We start from the raw sequence: 24,353 nt of genomic DNA, 5'->3' as shown, positions 1-24,353 counted from the left end.
TATAAAAGATAAGCTGAGACTTCGTCAACTAGCAGGTATAGACCGAGCAGAAATTATAGTGCCTTTTACTACAGAAGGAATAAAAAAAGTTATGAAAAGATAATTAACCGTGGCAAAGAGCTTGTGCTAATTTTTTGGGAGAAATTAATAGCAACTATCCCAAAAGTGGTAGATTTAACCTCATAAAGAGAACTTCTTGGATTCTTCCTAGAATTGTACGTGGTGCTCCAATAACTGGAGCCCATACGTTCTATACTGATGCAAATAAATCAGGGAAAGCAGGTTACAAGTCGGATGAATTGAGTAAGGTGGAACAAAGCCCTTATAATTTTGTCCAGAAGGCAGAATTATATGCCATTCTTATGGTGCTAAGGGATTTTAAAGAACCTCTTAATATAGTTACAGATTCACAATATGCAGAAAGAGTTATCTTGCATATTGAAACCGCTGAATTTATACCAGATGACACAGAGTTGACTTCATTGTTTATCCAGGTACAAGACATAATCAGGAATAGGCTTTGTCTGATGTACATAACACACATCTGGTCCCATACAGATCTGCCTGGTCCTCTAGCACAAGGTAACATTGAGATTGATCAATTATTAATTGGAAGCATGTTGCAGGCCTCAGAATTTCATAAAAAGCATCATGTCAATAGTAAAGGCCTAAAGAAAGAATTTTCCACTACATGGCAACAAGCTAAGGACATTATAAAGAGATGTCCTACTTGTTCTTTCTATAATCAAACACCGTTGCCTGCAGGGAGTAACCCAAAGGGTACTAAGAGAAATGAAATCTGGCAGATGGATGTGTTCCAATTTATGGAATTTGGTAAATTAAAATATGTTCACCACACCATAGACACGTATTCAGGTTTTCAATGGGCTACTGCCCTGAGCTCAGAAAAGGCTGATTCAGTAATCACACATTTATTGGAAGTTACAGCCATCATGGGTATACCTGCACAAATAAAGACAGATAATGGTCCAGCATATGTATCTACGAAAATGAAATGCTTTTTGATTATTATAATATAAAACACATTACAGGTATGCCAAATAATCCTACAGGTCAGGCAGTTATAGAAAGATCAAATCGTACTATAAAGGATATGCTGAACAAGCAGAAAGGGACCGAAAATACCCCCAGAAATAGATTACATAATACTTTATTAACCTTGAATTTTCTTAACGCTAATGAGAAAGGAACGACAGCAGCAGAAAGACATTGGATAATGGAAAAGTCTGCTGAACTAAATCAACCGATTTATTTCAAAGATGTGCTGACCTCTCAATGGAAGCCAGGAGATGTGCTACGTTGGGAAGGGATTTTGCTCTTGTTTCCACAGGAGAAGAAAAATTGTGGATACCATCAGAATTAATAAAGTTTCGATATGAAGAGGAGAAATCTCTTAAAAAGGAGAAATGACAACTCATCCACAATGATGATATTCATACAGGTGGTAAGAAAAACATATAGAATGGGGGCAAGGTTCTGTTCTTATCTCCACAGATAAACACTCATCTTTGAAAAATTCAAGGGACCCTGGATGTTTAGATACTTACAGATGGAAAAATACCTGCCCAATAGGAAATATCAAGAAAACTAAATAGGTTGTGTAAGTAAAATATATTAAACCATATTTCTAAATTTATAGAGCTGGTTTTGAAGTTGGACTCTGGCTCAGTCCCTCTCCAATTCCAAGCCTGTTTAGTAAGAGGAAAACCCAGAGTTTCTGCAGTTTCTGTCTCGTGTCAAGAGCCATGATATGGGACAGAAAGAAGTATGAGTTTAGAAAACATCTTTGCTTTTCTTCATATCTATTATACTTTTCATTGAATATATCTATCATGCCTTTCATTGAATATATATATATATATGTCTATATGATTAATGTTTAAGTTTTTCACAATGAACAATGAGTTTTTCCTGAAGTGACATTTGAAGTTTCCAGGAAGAAGATGGGGCCCCACAACAACAACTCTACCTGGTTGATATGATGTCATGATACTGATAGCGCTACTACAAGACCTGTTTTGGGTACCAGCTGCACAAGACAATCCCAACTTGGTTAGCTGAAATTGTGCACATCTTGTACAACATTCTGGCCAGACCTCTACAAAATACTCAGAGACAATTTGCAATTTTAAAAGACATTGATCTTGAAATTTAACCATCACTTTACTTTCACAGGATCCCCCAGAAAGAACGTCGCCCCCATGACAGCTGGAAGAAATTCTAGAGGACGACGTCCCCTCTCCCAGCAAAGTTTGCCCCTGGGTTTAGGGACATCATTTAGGGGTTGGGAGGTTGGGGGAGGAATTTTATAAGCTCAGGGATCATTTGGAAAAAAAAAGAGGGATGATGGGATTATAGATTTATAATTGTGAGTTACTGTTTTTAGACAAATATATTGGTATCGATTCTTATATATTGATACAAAGTTAAATTATATTGACTATTATATGCATGCATGTTTCTACCTCTTTTTAAAACATTTTTTATGTACTGACATATATTGTATTGAGATATATATATATTGTATATATTTACCATATTTCAGTGTACATTTCTACCTCTGATTAAGATACTTATATAATGTTTGTGTATTGATATATATTTACCATATTGCAATGTATATTTGTACAGTGTTTATATTTGGAGGTCATTATCCTCTTCTGTTACACAGTTGTTTATTGTCTTAGTCTTTAAGTTAGATAGATATTGAGAATTATATAGATCAATAGTCATCTAAGTTTGTCATTTATAATTAGACTAATCAGGTTCTTTAGATATATAGAGATTATACTCAGTACAGATAGATAATCTTCAACCTCTTCAAAGAGCTGTAGAAAATGGCCTTTAATCTAACTCAGAGGTTTGTGATAGCGAGACACAATTGCTCCTTGCAACACTGCTCTATTCCCGAGAGAATGTTGAGCACCAAAGACACTCCACCTAGAGCCTTTCTTTTTGGCACAACTGGACTTTGGGCAAAGAAATGCCCATACCTCAACCACTGACAGAGATACAGAATATCTATGAATGGAAAAAACAGGACTGTCATATCCTGCCAAGACAGGGTAAGATAGTTTTGAAAAGTTTCTTGCCTTTGAAAATGGTATGTCAGTTATGTTAGGCCTTAGCCAAAGTTGGTTGCTTCAACGCTGCAAACATGACTTTGGGTGATTGCCCAGGTAGCTAGTTGTCTCTGTGATTTGTTGCATGTTTTGGAAGTTGTTTTACTGAACTTCCTAATTACCCAGGTAACATTATTTCCCTTCTCAGATCTTCGATGGGGTTGAAGACTATATAAATGTAGTTACTTTTCTCTCATGACTTGGCCAAGCTATTTATTATACAAGACCTAAGCTAGTTAGAATAGGATATTTGTTCTTATTGTATATAATTTCATAGTAGGTGTATAACTCTCTTACTTAAACAAAAGGGGGAGGTGTTGCGGGAGGTCCTTCTGCTCCTCCAGCCTATAGCCGAGGAGATACCAGCCCATTGGGGCATGGTCTCTCTCCCTTTAAAAAAGCAGCTACTTCCCTTCTCGCTCTCTTCATTTCCTGCTCCGTTTCCGGCGACTAGACTCCTTCCTGATTGCGCAAAGGGCTGTTGTCTGGGATGGTTATCTGTAAGTTTTTCCCCTTTAAATAAATACCACCTTATTAATCATAATTCCAAACTGGTGTGGCATTGTTTGTGACTTACGCCTTCACTCCCCTCCAAATCTTTCTGTAAAATCACAGAGACCTTCCAGTCCTCCATGTAGCCCCTCTGCCACTGGCCTCTGGTCTACCATGCTTCTTTGGGTTTTCCATTCCCAAGAGAGCTGTCACCCTACCCAACACTTACCCTTTTCTCCTGGGGCAACAGGCAACTCATTCTCACCTTCACGGGGAAAATATCCAAGGAATCTTCTGGTCCTTTCGGATGCATACAGGAAGAGAATCTGCTGGAGCAGGGCCACCTTTTCTCCAGCTCTGCATGCTGCCCCACCTTCTCTCTGTCCACCAGATGTTCTCTGTGTAGGACACCGGCAGTCACCAGCTCGACCAACTTCCAATATGAATATATATTTGAGACAGGGTTGCTCTGTCTAACACATGTTCCCTTTTCCCAAATTGCTCTCTTACATCAAGTTGTGGGGGCAGGGGACGGGGACAACATGGGGGGGCACGACACGGACAGACCCACCTAGCTAGCATAGTCCCAAATCTCATCAGTAATACGGGCTTATATGTGAATTAAAAACATATGACAAAAGATACATTGGAAAACAGACCAGGAAATCCCTACCTTAGGCGGTTCTCTAGGTCTATAACTCGCTCAGTTAGGTCCCAGTTGCTTCTCCCAAGAATCTGAGAATTTGTGTTTTTCAAAATCTTAATTTTCATTAGAGAAGCGATAAGGTCCTGCAGGTTCCTGTTGTCATCTCTCAGGGACATTATCTGTAGCAACTGCTGGGCATTACTCTCTTTGTAACTCTCTATCTCCCTCTTCACTTCTTGCAATGAAGTTTCTTTGACGAAAAGCTTGCTTTGAAGATTTCTCAGCTAATGAGAAGGGGGAAGAAAGTATTACTTAAAATAACTTCTCGTCTTCCTTTTAAACATTTGTGATACTAAGTTACTGTGACTTTAAGTTACATATTACTAGAGAATAAAATGTAGCCTTTCAAACCTATTTAACAGTATATCTTAAGGTTTAAAAGCCCTTTAAGATAAAATACAATGACACAGTATGTTTGAAAAAAAACAAATATATAATTGTATATAATATATGATGATATTAAATCTATAATAATAAACAAATAATAAATATTTTATCAACATTAAAACTGTGTGAGTCTTTATACTCCCTTAACTACTAAATACAGGAATAATGGATTTGGGAACTTCCAGAAAGGAGCAATGCTTTAGCCTTAGATGTCTTGCTTTTTGGTGTGTGGCTCACAAGCATGCTCACAGGCCTGTGTTGGTTCCTGATCTTACTTGTGCCAGTAGGGAAAATATGGGGGGGGGGGGGGAATCCAGAAGAAAAGCAAAGTTTAAAAAGGTGCATGTCTTTAATCCCACCACTCAGAAAGCAGAGGCAGGTGGGTCTTTGTAAGTTCAAGTCCAGCCTGGTCTACATAGTGAGTTCCAGGACAGCCAGGACTATGTAGAGAAACTCTATCTCAAAATAAGTAAGTAAGTAAATAAATAAATACAAAATGGCTAGCTATATTTTAAGACAAATAAAGAAGAGAAACGGCTCGGTAGTCAAAGCACTGATTACACGTCCAGAGGACCCAGGTTCAATTACCAGCACCCACAAGCTGTCTCACAACCATCTCTAACCTCAATTAGGGAACGGATCCCTCTCCTGACCTCTGTGAGCACTGGGTATGCATGGGGCACACACATGTATGCATGCAGACAACCACTTATACACATAAAGCAACAAAATAAAATTTGAAAATAGTTTTAAAAGACAGAGAAAGGTCAGAAGAGATAAAAAAAAAGTTATGAAAAGAAAAAAGAAAGATGACTTGCTGGGAGAAAAGCAAGTCCAAGAACAACAGAGGTCTGTGAAGGAGAAAGGAGAGTAGTGGGGTGTGGTGGCTCACACCACCAGGAAGGTTGGAAGTGTCCAAGGCCAGCCCTGTCTACACAGTGAAAGTCTGTCAATAATAATAATAATAGCAACAACAACAACAACAACAGCAACCAGTAGGGTGTAGTGGCTCCCACCAGCAGGAAAGTCAGAAGCATCCAAGGCCAGCCCTGTCTACATACTGAAAGTACTATTGTCAATAATAATAATAATAATAATAATAATAATAATAATAATGCAAACAGACAATAAGTAAGGCTACAGTGACAGATCTAAACTTGTGCTCAGGCTCCAGATGAAAATGTTTAATGACACTGACTCATCAGCCTTGTATCATCCAGCTGTATCTAGTCAGGTTTTCCAAACAGCAATTTTGCCCTTGATTTCAATGGGTCAAAGGTCTACATGCTGGGATGAACCCACCCGCCCGTTTTCAGGGCTCTTCCTCTGAGGCGCATCAGCCTGACAGAGCATGGCACAGGCTGCTAACTAGTCCTCCAAGACCTAAGAAGCTCCTCCCACCAGAGCCCGGAACCACAGGCAACCCAGGACAGTCACAGCCCAGACTGATGACTGACACATCTCTCCTCTCTCCCAGGACAGGAAGGGCCATGGCTCTAAGAAATAGCCTCTGTCTCACACTCCTGTGACCACTGAGATCCACCAGCCATACCCGGTCAGCGCTCCAGCCCACTGCGTGTGAGAAAGGTGTCTCTGTCTTTTGTTTTCTATTTACAGCTCTACACCTCAGGGCTCCCAGGGACCCTGACACCTCTGGGTCTGCTTCCTGCTGTATTTGCAGGAGCTGGTAATGTGTGTTTCATAGTTTCTCTTTGTGTTTCAGTAGTTGCTTGACTGACATCCTAAGCTACAGAAGTTCTGAGTGAGTGTGCCCTGCTCGACATGAACCTGCCATGCCAAGCACCAAGGAATCAGGCCCACCGCAGGTTCAGAAAGCAAAGCCTTCCTCTGCCCTCCAAGTAAGAGTGTTTATGAAGACCTGATCATTGTGTTCAAAAACTAGCAACTGCAGCTTTGTCCGTCTGGATATTTACCGCCTGAGAGGCTGCTCCACTACAAAAAGCTCCTATGGGGACCAGTTAAGTCCTCCCCCAGTGCCATATCTAATAAACACACTGAGGTTTCAGATTGTTGTGTTAGGTTCGTCTCCATTAGAGCATGCACAGGCACCCAACCACAGCTGTTCTGTGTGTATGACTGTGTGTCTGTCCTCCCTCACCACTCCTAGTCAGGGTCACAATACCACGCCACGGCTCGCAGCTGTCTGTGACCCCAGTTCCAAGGGCCTGACATCCTCTTTTAACCATGCAGGCAAACACTCATACACATAAAATAAAGATAGATCTTTGAAACACATTGCATTTACATCCAACTTACAATATCCGACTTTATGTGTTAATAGTGGCTTCTTAACTCATTACCATTGCAGCCCACCTATGCAAGAGTTTTATCTCAATACTGTATTCCCTAAACAACCACCAACGGAATAGGCTTATATTTATGCCTTCTATATCTGGCCTCACCCAAATATAGATCTCTTGCACCTGTTTCTTCATTATAGGACAGAAACACATGGCAATTATTTTTGTATGTTATACAAAGAGATTGGGTTAATTATAACAAAAAATTGAAATGCATGCCGTGAAGACAATTGGGGCCCTGTGGGGCTAAATGGTAGGTTGCTGAGGAAGGCAAAGATGACTCATGCTGAGACTCAGGTATCTTGTCGGGATCACCAAGCTTCCTTTTCTAACATTAACAGGAGGATACCATGTAATAATAAATGTCACTAAATTTTTACTTGAAGACAAGGTCTCATTAGGCAATCCAGGCTGATCTTATCTTAAACTCGGCATCTTATTTTCTCAGCCTCCTGAGTACTGGCTCTCCAGGAGTGTTCAACCAGGACTGGCTTGTTCTTTTTTCTCTTTTAAATTATATTTATTTTTGTGGGAGTGGGTTGGGGTTGGGAGGTACACGTCGCGGAACATACCCAGAGGTCAGAGGACAACCTGCAGGCATTGGTTCTCTCTTTCCACCATGCGTGTCCTGGGGTTCAACTCAAGTTGTCAGTCTTGGCAACGGGCACCTTTACCCAGTAAACCATTTCTCTGGCTCTGGCTTGAAATTTTTATTAAATTAGAAAATGCCAATAGGAGTTCTGAAATACTTTTGGGGGGGGGGGGGGTATAGTTGGAGATCAAACTCAGGCTTGCACATTGCTGGGCATGTGCCTTAGCACTGAGTTTCATCCATAGCCCTGAGTAGCCCAGGCTAGCCTCTGATATAATCTTCCTACTGAAACCCCCTGAGCACTGAACTTACAGGTACACCTCACCTCACCTGGATGGAATACTTTTTAATGCATATGGTATCTAAAATCATGTCAAAATGACCCTAAAGGACCCTTTAGATGTTTATATGTATACAGAGGATAACTTCAAAAAAAGTAATACTTTGAAAGCCAGGCATGACAGTGTAGTGAGCCAGGCACCGTGGCACATGGCTGCAGGCTGAGCTACGTGGAAACCTAAAGAAGAGAATCAGTTGAACCCATGAGTTCAAGACTAGCCAGGACCACACAGTGAGACACCATCTCAAAACAACCAGCCAAAGAGAATCTTTGAAATTCTTGAACTTAATTTACGTATTTTCTTTAAGGTACCGGAAACCTTTCTTGGCAGTTTGGTTTAAAAGTTTCTGAAGGGTCAGAAAGATGGCTCAGCCGATAAAGGTTTTTGCTGCCCAGCTCAACAAGCTGAGCAGCATTCCTTGGACTCGCATGGTGGAAGGGGAAGGCTGACACACTCCAGCTCTCGGGAACTGAAGCAGGAGGATTGCAAAAGTTCAAGGCCATCTTGAGTTACCTGGTGAGAGTCTACCTTAAACAACAAGCACAGACTTTTCTATATTCACACCTCATAGTTCAGTTAAAATAGAGTGTTTGCCTTATATATGCCAGTGGGCATATGCACACACTCCAACCTACTACTAATGATAGCATCCAAGTCGGATCTAACAGGACCCCAAACCTTTCAAGCGTTTTTACTAAGTCGTACTGTAGAGAAGAATGATTCTTGCTACCTCCCTGTTACTGCAGTAGGTATCACAGCCTGTTGGGTGGAGAGTAGTAGTCCTGGATGCTGAAGGCAGATCTTTCCTAGTGTTCCTGCATGCAAGCATTCCTTTCTCCCCTCTCCTTGTCGCTCTGCTCTCTCTCTCCTCATCTCAAACCTGTCTTTGCTTTACTCTGGATCAAGAGCGAATAGAGACCCAACGCTATGCTTTAGAAAATCTGATTGCTCAGGAGCCCTTCCTCCTAGCACCTTATCACGTGTGACAGATAGGTTATATTTTATTAAGCCTGACTTGTTCTACCATCCTGACGTCCCATTTACTGTGTTATTAATTATAATGGTAATGTGAAAAATAACGGTAGTTGTTTGGTCAACTTGACACAAACTACGGGTTGTCTAGGAAGAGAAACCTCAACTGAGAAAAATGCCTCCATTAGATTGCCTGTAGGCAAGTGGGGAGCATTTTCTAGGAGGATAACTGATAGGAGGGCCCAGCTCACTACAGTGTCACCCTGTAGAAGAAAGTAGGCTGAGCAAGGAAGTAAACAGTGCTCCTCCATGGTCTCTGCTTCAGTTCTTGCCTTCGGGTTCTTGCCTTGACTTCCCTTTATGATGGACTTATGATCTGTAACATGAAATAAACCCTTTCCTTCCAAGATTGCTTTTGCTCATGATGTTTATCACAGCAGTGCAAAGCAAATTAGAGCCAGGCGGTGGTGATACACACCTTTAATCCCGGCACTCAGGAGGCAGAGGCAGGCAGAGCTCTGAGGATTCGAGGTTCAGCCTGGTCTAAAAAGGGAGGAAACTAGGGCAAAACATGCACTGTTTTGTGTGTGTGTGTGTGTGTGTGTGTGTGTGTGTGTGTGTGCGCGTGCGAGAGAGAGAGAGAGAGAGAGAGAGAGAGAGAGAGAGAATGTATGTGTGCATTCATGTTCGTGTGTGTGGTGGGGTATACACAAGTGTGTGTGTGCTGTATGCATTCATGTTCATGTGTGTGTGGTGGGGTATACACAAGTGTGTGTGTGCTGTATGCATTCATGTTCATGTATGTGTGGTGGGGTATACACAAATGTGTGTGTGTGTGCACTTTCATGTTCATGTGTGTGTGGTAGTGGTAGGGTATACACAAGTGTGTGTGTGCTGTATGCATTCATATTCATGTGTGTGTGGTGTGGTATACACAAGTGTGTGTGTGTGTGTGTGTGTGTGTGTGTGTGCACATTCATGTTCATGAGAGAGTTCAATGCGAAGGGGAAGGGAAAAAACTGGGTTAAGAAAATGCCTTGTGCCTTTAGCAGTTAGCAGAAATTTCTCTCCTAAACATTTACAGAAGATGTAATTCCGCAGTTTTGTTTCTCGTAAGCCATATACCTCCGCTAAAAGAGTCTTGTTTTTCACCAACAAGCTGGCAAGGTCAGGATGGATTGGGTCCGTTGCCTTATTGTTATATGTGATTGGGTTCCTCGTAGGAGCCGCTTCAAGAGGTGGATCAAAATGGGCCTATAAAGAGAAAGGGCCAGTTAATTAACTAAGTATGTGCCCTGAGGGTCAAAACCCACAAATATTATAGCCACACAAACTCTTACAATGAGTAGCAACAAAGGGGGCTGTCCTCTTAAGCTCAACGGCTTCCAGGAAAATGGCAAGGGTCTTGCTGGCTGGGAAACTGCTTTACACTCTTCTAAATGGAATGCTTACCTGTCAACAGTTTCAGGAAGCAAGTGCGGCCTGTCTGAATCGTGTGCTGGGGTCTCTGAAAGTACAGGAATCACGAAAACACAGAAAACCCCTGGAGACATTTCCACGTGTGTCTGCTAACACTATAGAGGGCTGGGGAAGAGGCTCAGCAGATAAGAGCGCTGGCTGCACTGGCTCAAGGTCAGGAGTTCAGATTCCTGCACCCATGTAACAAGTCCTGGGTCCTGAATACACCTGTAGCCTGCCCTGAGCAGGTGAGAGTGGAGAGAGGATTATTTCTGGGGTAAAGGGTGTAAGTCACAAACAATGCCACACCAGTTTGGAATTATGATTAATAAGGTGGTATTTATTTAAAGGGGAAAAAACCTGCAGATCACTGTCCCAGACAACAGCCCTCTGCACAATCGGGAAGGAGTCTAGTCCCCAGAAACGGAGCAGGAAGTAAGAGAGAGCAAGGAGGGAAGACACCGCTTTTTTAAAGAGAGAGACCACGCCCCAGTGGGCTGGTATCTCAACGGCATTTGGCTGGAGGGGCATTTGGCTGGAGGAGCGGAAGGACCTCCCACAACACCTCCCCCTTTTGTTTAAGTAAGAGAGTTATAAACCTACTACAAAATTATATACAATAAGTACAAATATTCTATTCTAACTAGCTTAGGTCTTGTATAATAAATAGCTTGGCCAAGTCATGAGAGAAAAGTAACTACATTTATATAGTCTTCAACCCCATCAAAGATCTGAGAAGGGAAATAATGTTACCTGGGTAATTAGGAAGTTCAGTAAAACAACTTCCAAAACATGCAACAAATCACAGAGACAACTAGCTACCTGGGCAATCACCCAAAGTCATGTTTGCAGCGTTGAAGCAACCAACTTTGGCTAAGGCCTAACATAACTGACATACCATTTTCAAAGGCAAGAAACTTTTCAAAACTATCTTACCCTGTCTTGGCAGGATATGACAGTCCTGTTTTTTCCATTCATAGATATTCTGTATCTCTGTCAGTGGTTGAGGTATGGGCATTTCTTTGCCCAAAGTCCAGTTGTGCCAAAAAGAAAGGCTCTAGGTGGAGTGTCTTTGGTGCTCAACATTCTCTCGGGAAAAGATTGGTACTGCCAGGAGCAATTGTGTCTCACTATAACGAAACTCTGAGTTAGATTAAAGGCCATTTTCTACAGCTCTTGAAGAGGTTGAAGATTATCTATCTGTACTGAGTATAATCTCTATATATCTAAAGAACCTGATTAGTCTAATTATAAATGACAAACTTAGATGACTATTGATCTATATAATTCTCAATATCTATCTAACTTAAAGACTAAGATGATAAACAACTGTGTAACAGATGAGGATAATGAGCTCCAAATATAAATACTGTACAAATATACATTGCAATATGGTAAATATATATCAATACACAAACATTATATAAGTATCTTAATCAGAGGTAGAAATGTACACTGCAATATGGTAAACATATACAATATATATATATATATCAATACATGTCAATACATAAAAAATGTTTTAAACAGAGGTAGAAACATGCATGCATACAATAGTCAATATAATTTAACTTTGTATCAATTTATAAGAATCGATACCAATATATTTCTCTCAAAACAATAACTCACGAGTACCAACAAGGACCAATCTGTTATCCCATCATCCCATTATCCCTCTTATTTTTTTCAAATGATCCCTGAGCTTATAAAATTCCTCCCCCAACTCTCAACAGTATACCAATTATAATCAACCCCTAAATGATGTCCCTAAACCCAAGGGCAAACTTTACTGGGAGAGGGGTCGTCGTCCTCTAGAATTACTTCCAGCTGTCATGGGGGCGACGTTCTTTCTGGGGGATCCTGTGAAAGTAAAATGATGGTTAAATTTCAAGATCAATGTCTTTTAAAATTGCAAATAGTCTCTGAGTATTTTGTAGAGGTCTGGCCAAAATGTTGTATAAGATGTGCACCATTTCAGCTAACCAAGTTGGAACTGTCTTGTACAGCTGGTACCCAAAACAGGTCTTGTAGTAGCGCTATCAGTATCATAACATCATATCAACCAGGTAGAGTTGTTGTTGTGGGGCCCCATCTTCTTCCTGGAAACTTCAAATGTCACTTCAGGAAAAACTCATTGTTCATTGTGAAAAACTTAAACATTAATCATATAGACATATATATATATATATATTCAATGAAAGGCATGATAGATATATTCAATGAAAAGTATGATAGATATGAAGAAAAGCAAAGATGTTTCTAAACTCATATTTCTTTCTGTCCCATATCATGGCTCTTGACATGAGACAGAAACTCCAGAAACTCTGGGTTTTTCTCTTACTAACAGGCTTGGAATTGGAGAGGGACTGAGCCAGAGTCCAACTTCAAAACAAGCTCTATATATTTATAAATAAATGCACATTAATACATATTTAAAGATAAGAGTAGAATAATATTACTTACGAGACCTATTTGATTTTCTTGCTGATTGTTATTGGGTTGTAAATAGTTTCCATCTTTCAGTATTCAAACATCCAGGGTTCCTTGAATTTTCTGAAGATGAGTGTTTTCCTGCAGAGATAAGAAGAGAACCCTGCCCCCATTCTATATGTTTTTCTTACCACCTGTATGAATATCATCATTGTGGATGAGCTGTTATTGCTCCTTTCTAAGAGATTTCTCCTCTTCATATCGAAACTTTATTAATTTTGATGGTATCCACAATTTTTCTTCTCCTGTGGAAACAAGAGCAAAACCCCTTCCCAACGTAGCACATCTCCTGGCTTCCATTGAGAGGTCAGCACATCTTTGAAATAAATCGGTTGATTTAGTTCAGCAGACTTTTCCATTATCCAATGTCTTTCTGCTGCTGTCGTTCCTTTCTCATTAGCGTTAAGAAAATTCAAGGTTAATAAAGCATTATGTAATCTATTTCTGGGGGTATTTTCGGTCCCTTTCTGCTTGTTCAGCATATCCTTTATAGTATGATTTGATCTATCTATAACTGCCTGACCTGTAGGATTATTTGGTATACCTGTAATGTGTTTTATATTATAATAATCAAAAAAGTGTTTCATTTTCTTAAATACATATGCTGGGCTATTATCTGTCTTTATTTGTGCAGGTATACCCACAATGGCCAAAAATTCCAATAAATGTGTGATTACTGAATCAGCCTTTTCTGAGCTCAGGGTAGCCCAATGAAACCTGAATACGTGTCTATGGTGTGGTGTACATATTTTAATTTACCAAATTCCATAAAGTGGAACACATCCATCTGCCAGATTTCATTTCTCTTAGTACCCTTTGGGTTACTCCCTGCAGGCAACGGTGTTTGATTATAGAAAAGAACAAGCAGGACATCTCTTTATAATGTCCTTAGCTTGTTGCCAAGTAATGGAAAATTCTTTTTTTAGGCGTTTACTATTGACATGATGCTTTTTATGAAATTCTGAGGCCTGCAACATGCTTCTAATTAATAATTGATCAATCTCAGTGTTACCTTGTGCTAGAGGACCAGGCAGACCTGTATAGGACCGGATGTGTGTTATGTACATCAGACAAAGCCTATTCCTGATTATGTCTTGTACCTGGATAAACAATGAAGTCAACTCTGTGTCATCTGGTATAAATTCAGCGGTTTCAATATGCAAGATAACTCTTTCTGCGTATTGTGAATCTGTAACTATATTAAGAGGTTCTTTAAAATCCCTTAGCACCATAAGAATGGCATATAATTCTGCCTTCTGGACAAAATTATAAGGGCTTTTTTCCACCTTACTCAATTCATCTGACTTGTAACCTGCTTTCCCTGATTTATTTGCATCAGTATAGAATGTATGGGCTCCAGTTATTGGAGCATCACGTACAATTCTAGGAAGAATCCAAGAAGTTCTCTTTATGAGGTTAAATCTACCACTTTTGGGATAGTTGCTATTAATTTATCCCCAAAATGAGCACAAGCTCTTTGCCACTGTTCATTATCTTCCCATAAATTTTTTATTCCTTCAGTAGTAAAAGGCACTATAATTTCTGCTCGGTCTATACCTGCTAGTTGACAAAGTCTCAGCTTACCTTTTATAATGAATTCAGAGACTTTTTCACATAAGTTTTTAATTTTTTACTTGGTTTATTAGGTATAAATATCCACTCTAAATAATATCTTCCCTCTGCATTAGAATCCCTGTAGGAGAAATTCTGGAAGGCAATATGACTAGGATGCAGCTAAGATTTGGGTTCACCCTATCCACATGTGCCTCCTGTAATTTTTCCTCAATCATTGTCAGTTCCTTTTCTGCTTCAGCTGTCAGTTTTCTTGGACTATTCAAATCTTTATCACCATCTAAGGTTTTGTTTAAATGAAGTATTTGATCGGGTGTTATCCCAACAGCTGGTCGTAGACTAGAAATGTCTCCTAACAATCTTTGGAAGTCATTAAGAGTCTTTAATTGGTCTCTCCTAATTTGTGCCTTTTGCGTTTTAATTTTCTCTAACCCTATTCTGTAACCTAGGTAATTAATAGAGTTTCCTCTTTGAATCTTTTCAAGGGCAATTTGTAATCCCCACCTAGGCAAGACTTTCTTTACTTCTTCAAACATCCTTTCTAAAGTATCTTTATTTGAATCAGATAACAAGATGTCATCCATGTAATGATAAATTATGGACTTGGGGAATTGTTTATGAATTATTTCCAATGGTTTACTCACAAAATATTGGCACAATGTAGGACTATTGAGCATACCCTGTGGGAGGATAGTCCATTGATACCTCCTATTAGGCTGAGAATTATTATAAGTAGGCACTGTGAAGGCAAGTTTTTCTCTATCTTTTTCTTGTAAGGTATAGTGAAAAAACAATCTTTGAAATCAATAACTAACTATAAGAGGCCATCCTTTTGGTAATAGAGAAGGCAAAGGAATTCCAGATTGTAGTGGGCCCATAGGTTGAATTACCTTGTTGACAGCTCTTAGATCTGTCAACATTCTCCATTTACCAATTTTTTTTACAACAAACACAGGAGAATTCCAAGGGCTGGTTGATTCTTCAATATGGTGAGCATCTAGTTGCTCTTGCACAAGCTATTCCAATGCCTGTAATTTATCTTCAGCTAGAGGCCATTGTTTGATCCATATTGGCTTCTCAGTTAGCCATTTTAAAGGTAGCGCTGTTGGTTCCTCTATAGGTTTGATATTTGCTGTATGTTCTTGTACAGCCTGAATGGCTGGTGACCTTTTTCCATAATACCTCATCATATCCTTCCAGAATTATGAGTTCCTGGAACTACAGGAATGTTAATCTGGGTATTCCATTGCTGTAGCAGGTAAAGGCCCCATAAATTTATTGCAATATTGGCTATATATGGCCTTAGTCTTCCTATTTGCCCTTTGGGCCCTATGCATTCAACCCATCATGTGCTTTGTTTTACACGAGATAGGGTTCCAATTCCCAGGAACTGAACATCTACCTCTTGAAGAGGCCAATTCAGATGCCAAGATTCTGGAGTAATGATACTTACATCCGCACCTGTGTCTAATAAGCCTTCAATAAAAGTGCCATTTATACAGACTCTTAGCTTTGGTCTTTGATCATTAATAGAAGTCTGCCAAAATATACGTTTACTCTATCCTACTGGGTTTTTTGACTCATCCTCCATGTGTAATTCATCATTTAGACCAGTATTACTTTTTACAGCAGAAATTGGAGCTTTTAATTTTCTTGGTGAGGCACGTTCTCCACTGTGACTGGGAATGACTGGGCCACTGTTGGCTTGGGGGCCTGCGAGAGGCCCCTCAAGGAGTTTCCCGACGGTATCCGGTTGCCTTGTCTGTCTGTTGTTGACCTGCATTCGTTGGACCAATGTCGGCCTTTACCACATCTCCTACATATACCTGAAGGCCGAGGTCTCCTATTTTTGTCACTCCCAGAAGAGATATTATTCCTAGAAATTCTTTGCCTGCAATCCCTTTGCAAATGTCCTAATTTACCACAATTAAAACACCTGGCATTTTGATGTCTCCTCATTGCTTTGGAAATCGCTTCTCCTACCCAACATTCATCATTATTGCTAAACGTCTCAACATTCATCATATGCTGAATCCATTCATCCATAGGTGCTGATCTAGACTTTAAAGGCCCAATTATCTTTTTGCATTCTATGTTTGCATTCTCAAAAGCTAGAGATTCAAGAAGTATTTGTCTAGCTTCTGGGTCTGTTACCCCTATGTCCAGAGCCTTAATTAATCTTTGCAAAAAGTCAATAAAGGGTTCTCTCTGTCCCTGCCTAATTGTGGTATATGATTCAACCCTTTTTGCTGGATCTTGTATCCTATTCCAAGCATTTAAAGCTGCTTGGTGACATAGACACAGTACTTCATCATCACAAAGAGCTTGGACCTGTGGATCAGCATATTCCCCTGCACCAATAATTTTTTTTAAAGATTTATTTATTTATTATGTATACAACATTCCTTCCATGTATGCTTGCATGCCAGAAGAGGGCACCAGATCTCACTATAGATGGCTGTGAGCCACCATGTGGTTGCTGGGAATTGAACTCAGGACCTCTGGAAGAGTAGTCAGTGCTCTTAACCTCTGAGCCATCTCTCCATCCCCTGCACCAAGAATTTGATCTTGGGAAACCTCAACACCTTTTGCTCTTCCTTGCTGTTCCATATGTTTGGATTTTTCTCTGAAATAAATTCCAAACTCCAAGGAAGGTCCATTATCTAAAACTGCAGACACTAACTGATGGAAATCATGGGGGCTAGCTCTAGCATTAGAAGCCCAAGTCCTTATCATTTCCTTTACATATGCAGAGTGCAAGCCAAAATTAACAATAGCTTGCTTAATTTCTTTTAGATCATTCATTGCTATTGGCGTCCATCTAGCTTCTCTGACTCCCTTTGAGCCTTTAGAACTTGATGCTTGTCAGAATTAAGTATAGGGTATGCCGCTAAAACCCTGGGTAAGCCAGTTCTAATAGCTGGTGTTGGCATTGTATCCTGTCCTTGTGCCTTCTCACTCTGTTCACCAGCTCCAATAATTTCTTCAATCATTTCAAGTCTTTTTATTATTGTCTCTTTTGAATCCTGAATCTCCTGACCTGCATGAGTTTCTAGTAAAGATTGTATGGTTCTTAGGAGTGCCATATTTTTCCTAAATGATAGAATATGCAAAAGAATACTGAAACCTAGTAACCAGTAAATTAAGTTATCCCCCATAGTCATATAAACCTTGCATGATATAACCCATTGTATTGGTAACCAGAACAGTAAAATAGTGTTCGAAACTAAAACTGCCATATTACCTATTATCCGGCAGGTGGCGCTGTTGCCAAGTCGCGACGAATACGGGTCCTGTTTCAGTGTCTGCCTAGTATTTGTTAAAAACTGGGAAATGCAAGTTGCTCAACAAAGTAAATGTAATTAAATCAAATCTGTACACGCAACCATAAACCCAGAATCCAGGGGTAGAGAAGAGAAACCTGGAAGCCGTGTATGCCTCCATGTGACAGAGTCACCCTGAGGGGTTGCAGCTTTCAGCAACCGGCAACCGTGTGCTCTGGTTCGAGCCGCTTAGGCGCTGTGATTGCAAGGGAGATTTGAAAAGGACTCAGAAAAGAGCAAACCATGCGGGCAGAGACTACGGGGGCTTGTGGAGTTTAAATCCACGTGGGGAGGCAGACAATAGGGTACGTGGGGACTTGAAGTCAATCTGAGGTGTCTAAAAGAAAAATATAAAGAACTGCAGCAAGAAAAGCCAGTGAGTGATAATTTATAATAAACTGCTGGCTCCACGCACAAGGCACAGGCTGTGGCTGAGGAAGGGAGGGCTCACGTCAAGCCGAATTCTCGACCGGCAGCTGAGCGGGTGGAAGGAGAGGTCCTAAAACCAAACGTTGGGTGCCAGGTGAAGGCGTAAGTCACAAACAATGCCACACCAGTTTGGAATTATTATTAATAGGGTGGTATTTATTTAAAGGGAAAAATTTACAGATCACCGTCCCAGACAACGGCCCTCTGTGCAATCAGGAAGGAGTCTAGTGGCCGGAAATGGAGCAGGAAGTAAGAGAGAGCGAGGAGGGAAGACATCGCTTTTTTAAAGGGAGAGAGTCCACGCCCCAATGGGCTGGTATCTCAGCGGCTATTGGCTGGAGGAGTGGAAGGACCTTCTGCAACACTGGGGCTTGCAGTCTGCCAGCCTAGACAGACAGACAACCGCAAGCTCGAAGTTCAGGGAGTGATCCTACCCCAGACGAAGAAAGGAGAGGATAATGAAGGAGGACATCCAACTGCTCTTCTGACCTCCAAGTGCATATGCAGATGTACAGAGATGCACACATATGTGTACATACACCACACACACATACACACAAATACAAATGCTGTAAGAATTTTTAAAAAATAGTTTCTGAAGAGACAACTCATTCTAGGGGACCAAATAATCTCTTCTGACCTCCAAGGACACCAGGCATGCAATTGGTGCAAATACACATATGAAAGCAAAATATTCATGCACATAAAATATATCTAAAGAGAAAAAAAGTGAGCAATAGTCCCTAGGGGCTGGAGAGATATTAAGAGTGCTATGCTGCTCTTCCAGAGGATCTAAGTTCAGTTCCCAGCAACCAACCTGGGTGGTTCACAACCACTTGCAATTCTACCCAAGAGATGTGACTGTTTCTGACCTCTGAGGGCACCTATACTCATGTGCAAGAACATGCACACACACACATGCACACACACGCAAAATAAGTCTTTTTTCTTTTAAAAAAAAGTAGTTTCTAAAAAGAAAAGGAAGGAAAAAAATGTAGCTAATGGAAAACCAGGCATGGCAGCATACACCTGCTATCCTAGCATTCAGGAGGTGGAGGGATAAAAATAAGAGACATTCCAGGTCATTCTCACTATGTGCTGTGTTTGAGAGCAGCCTAGACATAAGACAGATAATTATAGACAACAATCAAAGTGATTTCTCACTAATTACACAGAAACTGGAAAGCAACAGAATGGTAACTTTAATGTATTAAGAAAAAGTATCATCTTTCATCCAATCCGAGAAGTATAAATTTTAATACTTTCCTTTTTGGAGTGTGTGTGTGTGTGTGTGTGTGTGTGTCTGTTTCCTTAGGTGCTGTGCACCTTTGTTTTTGAGATGTCTTTCACCAGCTTTTTGCTCGTCCAGTAGGGATCTGTCTGTGCAAGTCTCTATAAGCACATTTGGCTTGTGCCTATGGGTTTCATGTGGATGTCGGATACCGACCTCAGGTCCTCGTGGTTATGCTATAAGCAGTTTACCAAGGGAGCTATCTCTCCAGCTACCCATATTTTCTTATCTTGGCAGTTGGGTGCTATCTTAAAGAGGAGACAGTTCATATTGTTCACACTTAGCTGGAAACAAACTTTCAAATTTACAACACTGTATAAAATAAAAGTATTTCCTAAAAAAAAATCAATGAAATACCAGAAATGTCACCCAGTAGATCATACTGAATTAAATTATGTTTGGGTGTTTGTTTGTTTGTTTGTTTGAGACAAGGTTTAGCTTTACAGTGTGACCCTCCTGTTTGCCAAGTACTTGAATTATATGCCTAGTTTATGTTGTAATATTAAGAATAGATGCCCTCAGTGGTGGCGCAGGTCTTTAATCCCAGCACTTGGGAGGTAAAGGCAGATGAATCTCTGAGTTCGAGGCCAGCCTGTTCTACAGAGAAAGTTCCAGGACAGCCAGGACTACACAGAGAAACCCTGTCTCAAGAAATCAAAAGAATAGAATAAAGACATTTTATACAAACACATATTGAGTTTACTACAATGTGTCCTTACTTTAAAAAGCTTCTGCCGAGCATATGTCTTTACTCCGAGCACTTGGGAGGCAGAGGCAGGCAGATCTCTGAGTTCAAGGCCAGTCTGGTCTAATGAGTGAGTCCCAGAACAGCCAAGAACAGCTAAGGCTACATAGAGAAACCCTGTCTCAAAACAACCAACCAACCACCAAAGGAAAGAAAAAATACACACACACACACACAAAAAGAACCCAAACATTTCTAAAGATGAAAGAAAACAAACAAAAAGGAGAAGACATGCTAGGTCAACCCACAGAATGTTACCACAAACAGTGGGGAGGGAGTACAGAAAGAAAAAGAAAATAGCAGTAACTGATGTCAGTGCTAAATTGTAATATATGAGGTAGAAAATAAAGATACTAGACAAAAAAGAAAGAAAGAAAGAAAAGAAAAAAACGAAAACAAAGGCTGTGCTAGAGGATGGTCCAGTGGTTACCTCCAGGGCTGATGGGGCAGGGACAAGAAGGCTGAGGTTGCTGGCTTCTAGCCTAGCAACCATGTTCAGAGAGACACTGCCTCAAAAGAATAAGACAGAGGGTGACAGAGGAGGCTACCCAACTCCCTGTGTAGGCACATGTGGACATACACCACACATAATTACACACATCACAAACGTACAACACACACACACACACCAGAAAAGCAGTGTGGTGGTTTGAACAAGGAATGCCGCCCCCTTGGACTCAACCATCCGAACACGGTCCCCAGGTGGTGGCGCTGCTTGGCGAGGAATAGGGAGGTGCTGCTGGAGGAAGCGCCTCCCTGTGGGAGGGCTCAGTGAAGTGAAGTTCTCCAGCCACTTTCAGTTGGATCTCTGCTCCCTGTTTATGGTTGACACGTGATCGCTTGGCTTTCGCTCCTGCCGTGATACCTGCTTGCTTGCTGCTGTTATTCCCCGCCATGATGGACTCTAACCCTCCAGAGTCGTAAACCAAAGTAAACTCTTCCACAAGTATCTTTCTGTTGTGCTATTTCATCATAGCAACAGAAAAAGTAACTAATACAAACAAGATTTTTTTCTTTCTTTTTAAAAGTGTTTTTTTTTATATTTATTTATTTATCTAGAGACATCATCTCACTATGTAGCCCGGATTATCCCGGCACTAGCTCTGTAGACCAGGCTGGCCTCGAACTCACAGAGATCCACCTGCCTCTGCCTCCCGAGTGCTGGAATTAAAGGCCTCCGCCCAGCCCCAAACTAGATCTTTTTTTTTTTTTTTTTGATTTTTCGAGACAGGGTTTCTCCGTAGCTTTTGGTTCCTGTCCTGGAACTAGCTCTTGTAGACCAGGCTGGCCTCGAACTCACAGAGATCCGCCTGCCTCTGCCTCCCGAGTGCTGGGATTAAAGGCGTGCGCCACCACCGCCCGGCCCAAACTAGATCTTAAGAGTACTTGCTCTCAAAGAAAATGAACTGCTTCCTTTGACTTTACTGTTGAGACAGAGACTCACTATATTGCCCAGGATGACCACTTAATTGTTTTTTTTTTTGGGGGGGGGGGGAGTTATTTTTTTTTTGGTTTTTTGAGACAGGGTTTCTCTGTGGTTTTGGAGCCTGTCCTGGAACTAGCTCTTGTAGACCAGGCTGGTCTCGAACTCACAGAGATCCGCCTGCCTCTGCCTCCCGAGTGCTGGGATTAAAGGTGTGCGCCACCACTGCCCGGCTGACCACTTAATTGTGAATCCCAGTGGCCCTGCTGGTGATTCAGTCTCCCAAGCAGCTGAGATGATAAGTATATACTCCTCCTATGCATTACAGTATGTTGCTTGAGATCTGGGTCTCAAACCAGGCCTCTTGTGTTATGATGTCATAGTTAAACAAAATTAATTAAAAATAAGATGACAATTACTTTTTTAATATAAATGTTATACTGTTTATATTCATTATAAAATATTGAAAATGGCAAAGTCTTGTTTGTTTGTTTGTTTGTTTGTTTTGAGTCTAGGACTCATGTAGCCCAGGCTTGCTTCAAACTTACTATATTGCTGAGAACATCTTTGAATTTTTTACTCTATTGCCTCTGATTCCCAAATGCTAGGGTTGCAGGCATGTGTGCCCCACCTGAGGATCCAACCCCAGGGCTGTCTGCATTCCAGGGAAGCATTCTACCAACTGAGCTGTACCTCCAACCACACCAAGTGCTTTCAAATTCCCAGACATATTCGGGAGCACTGAGATATTTGGAAAGAATTCAACTGCTAAAGATTGAAGAACAGTATCATTTTGTATTGGGTCACTTACTTAAAAATTTTTAATTAATGTACAAAATAATGGTTTTCATCACAACATATTTAGGTACTTGGCTTCTATCATTTATTTTTTAATGCAATGTGTTGCTTTTCCTAATAAAGACACTAATTAGGTTCGTCTTCATTTAAAACCATAGAAAATACAATACTTCCTTAAATCTCCATCTGCATCTCTCCCACTCTCAGCTCAGGACTCAACTGGGTGCATCTTTCTGGTGCTCTTGAAATGGAAGGGTTATCATTTGCTCTGAGAAGATTTAAACTCCAGAAAAATTCCCATTAAGGTCACAAAACCAGCCTGTAAACCCAACAGCACTGCAGTGCACTAGAGAGATGGAACTGGACCATCTGGTGTTGCTACTAAATCACCGTGGTCCTTCCCAGGTGGGGTTTCCTGATCTACAAAATAATGGTCAGAGATTCTCTGCAGGTCCCTCATTTTGACTGGGAGTAACGGGCACTGGCAAACGGAACTACCAAAAAGGCAAACCCAAAACTTACTGGAGGTCTCGCTAGATCCAGTTGTTTCACGTTTTCTTGTTACACCAAGGCATCAGCCAGGGGCAGGGTGCCCCAGATGGCTCAGCAGGTAAAGGCACCTGCTGCTCAGCCTGAAAACCCGTGTTCTGCCCCTGGGGACCCACACGGTGGAGAGAACTGACTCTCACAGGTTGTCTGCCTCTGACCACCACACACGCACAAGAGACATAATTTAAAAAGTGTAGGTGGGAGAGGCCCGGTATGGCGGCCTACCTGTACTCCCAGCACGGGGGAAACAGAGGCAGGAGGATCAGCGTTAAGTGTGGAGATCGTCTGACTGCATAGCGTCAGGTCAGTCACACAGACAGTCTGAAAAAATCAGAGCTAGGTATGGGGGCTCATACCGACAGTTCTAGCACTTTAGAGGGTGATGTGGGAGGAGACATAAATGCGAGGGGTAGCCTGGGCTATCTGGTGAGACTATGCCTCAGAAAACAAACAGAAGTGGGATGTTTAACCTCTTCTTTTCTCTGCATTTGCTTGCACGTGTGTGATGGAGTGTGTGCCCCTGATTGCATGTGGTGGTCAGAGGCCGACTTTCTGGAGTTGGTTCTCTCCTTCCACCTTGTGGAAGGAATCAAACTCAGGCCATTGGGCCGATGCACAAACAACTTTACCTGCTGAACTCTGCCAGCAGACCCCTGAATTTATCTTGTGAGATTTCTAGCAAAGAAATGCTAAGTTCACCAGCGAATGGGCAGCCAGGAGTGAACCTCCCCTTCCTTGGGCTAGCTCTCAACTGCATCTAAGTGATATTTTTCTTCCTTTGGAAAATGGGGACCAAATACTAGGGTACCACTCACCCCTGGGACTTTTTCCTGAGCTGATAGATGTGATAGGTGTCTGGTTTCTGATGGTTCCGTCTCACAGGTCTCTTTGGTTTGGCTGTTAGCAAGCCTTCCTGGATCTGAGTGACTTACAGACTGGAGCGACATTGCCATGCTGGAGATAGAGGAAGCATGAAATGAAGCCGCTAATGGTGACCCACGGTGGTTCCAAGGGAAGTTTCTGTATAGCACTCAGGAAGAGGTGATGAGGCCTGGCCTAAGCCAACAGCAAAGACGGCCAGAAGGTTCTAGAAGTGTCTCAGTGCGTAGTCAGGCCTCAGGAGGAGCTGCCTGCTGAACTTGATTCTTGAAGACAATGTGGACCTAGTTTCTAAAGAGAGTGTAGAATGGTTGAAGTGTCATTCGAATACACAGACACACACACACACACACACACACACACTTATGTCATTCCTAATGCTATGTCATAGCTTTATGACCTGTGAATTTCCCTCATTTTCAATTTTTCAGTCTATCAGAAA

General features: G+C 41.3%; 1 protein-coding gene across 1 annotated transcript in view; it reads right to left on the bottom strand.

Annotated features, from left to right (window-relative positions):
• Positions 1-23,985, bottom strand: part of LOC121452096 (coiled-coil domain-containing protein 170-like) — a 41,865-nt gene extending 17,880 nt beyond the window's left edge. Inside the window, exons 1-4 of the mRNA XM_041657915.1 lie at positions 23,848-23,985; positions 10,080-10,208; positions 4,309-4,565; positions 3,901-4,033 (exon numbers count right to left, since the gene is read on the bottom strand). Of these exons, the coding sequence (XP_041513849.1) occupies positions 3,901-4,033; positions 4,309-4,565; positions 10,080-10,208; positions 23,848-23,985 (657 nt within the window). The remainder of the gene's footprint in view (positions 1-3,900; positions 4,034-4,308; positions 4,566-10,079; positions 10,209-23,847) is intronic.
• Between the last annotated feature and the right edge of the window lie 368 nt (positions 23,986-24,353).

The sequence above is a fragment of the Microtus oregoni genome, unplaced genomic scaffold (assembly GCF_018167655.1).
Source record: "Microtus oregoni isolate MIOR12 unplaced genomic scaffold, Mior012 000009F_ref0000495, whole genome shotgun sequence".
Lineage (NCBI taxonomy): Eukaryota > Metazoa > Chordata > Mammalia > Rodentia > Cricetidae > Microtus > Microtus oregoni.
Note: the sequence above shows the minus strand (reverse complement) of the source record. Positions and strands in the feature narration are given on the sequence as shown.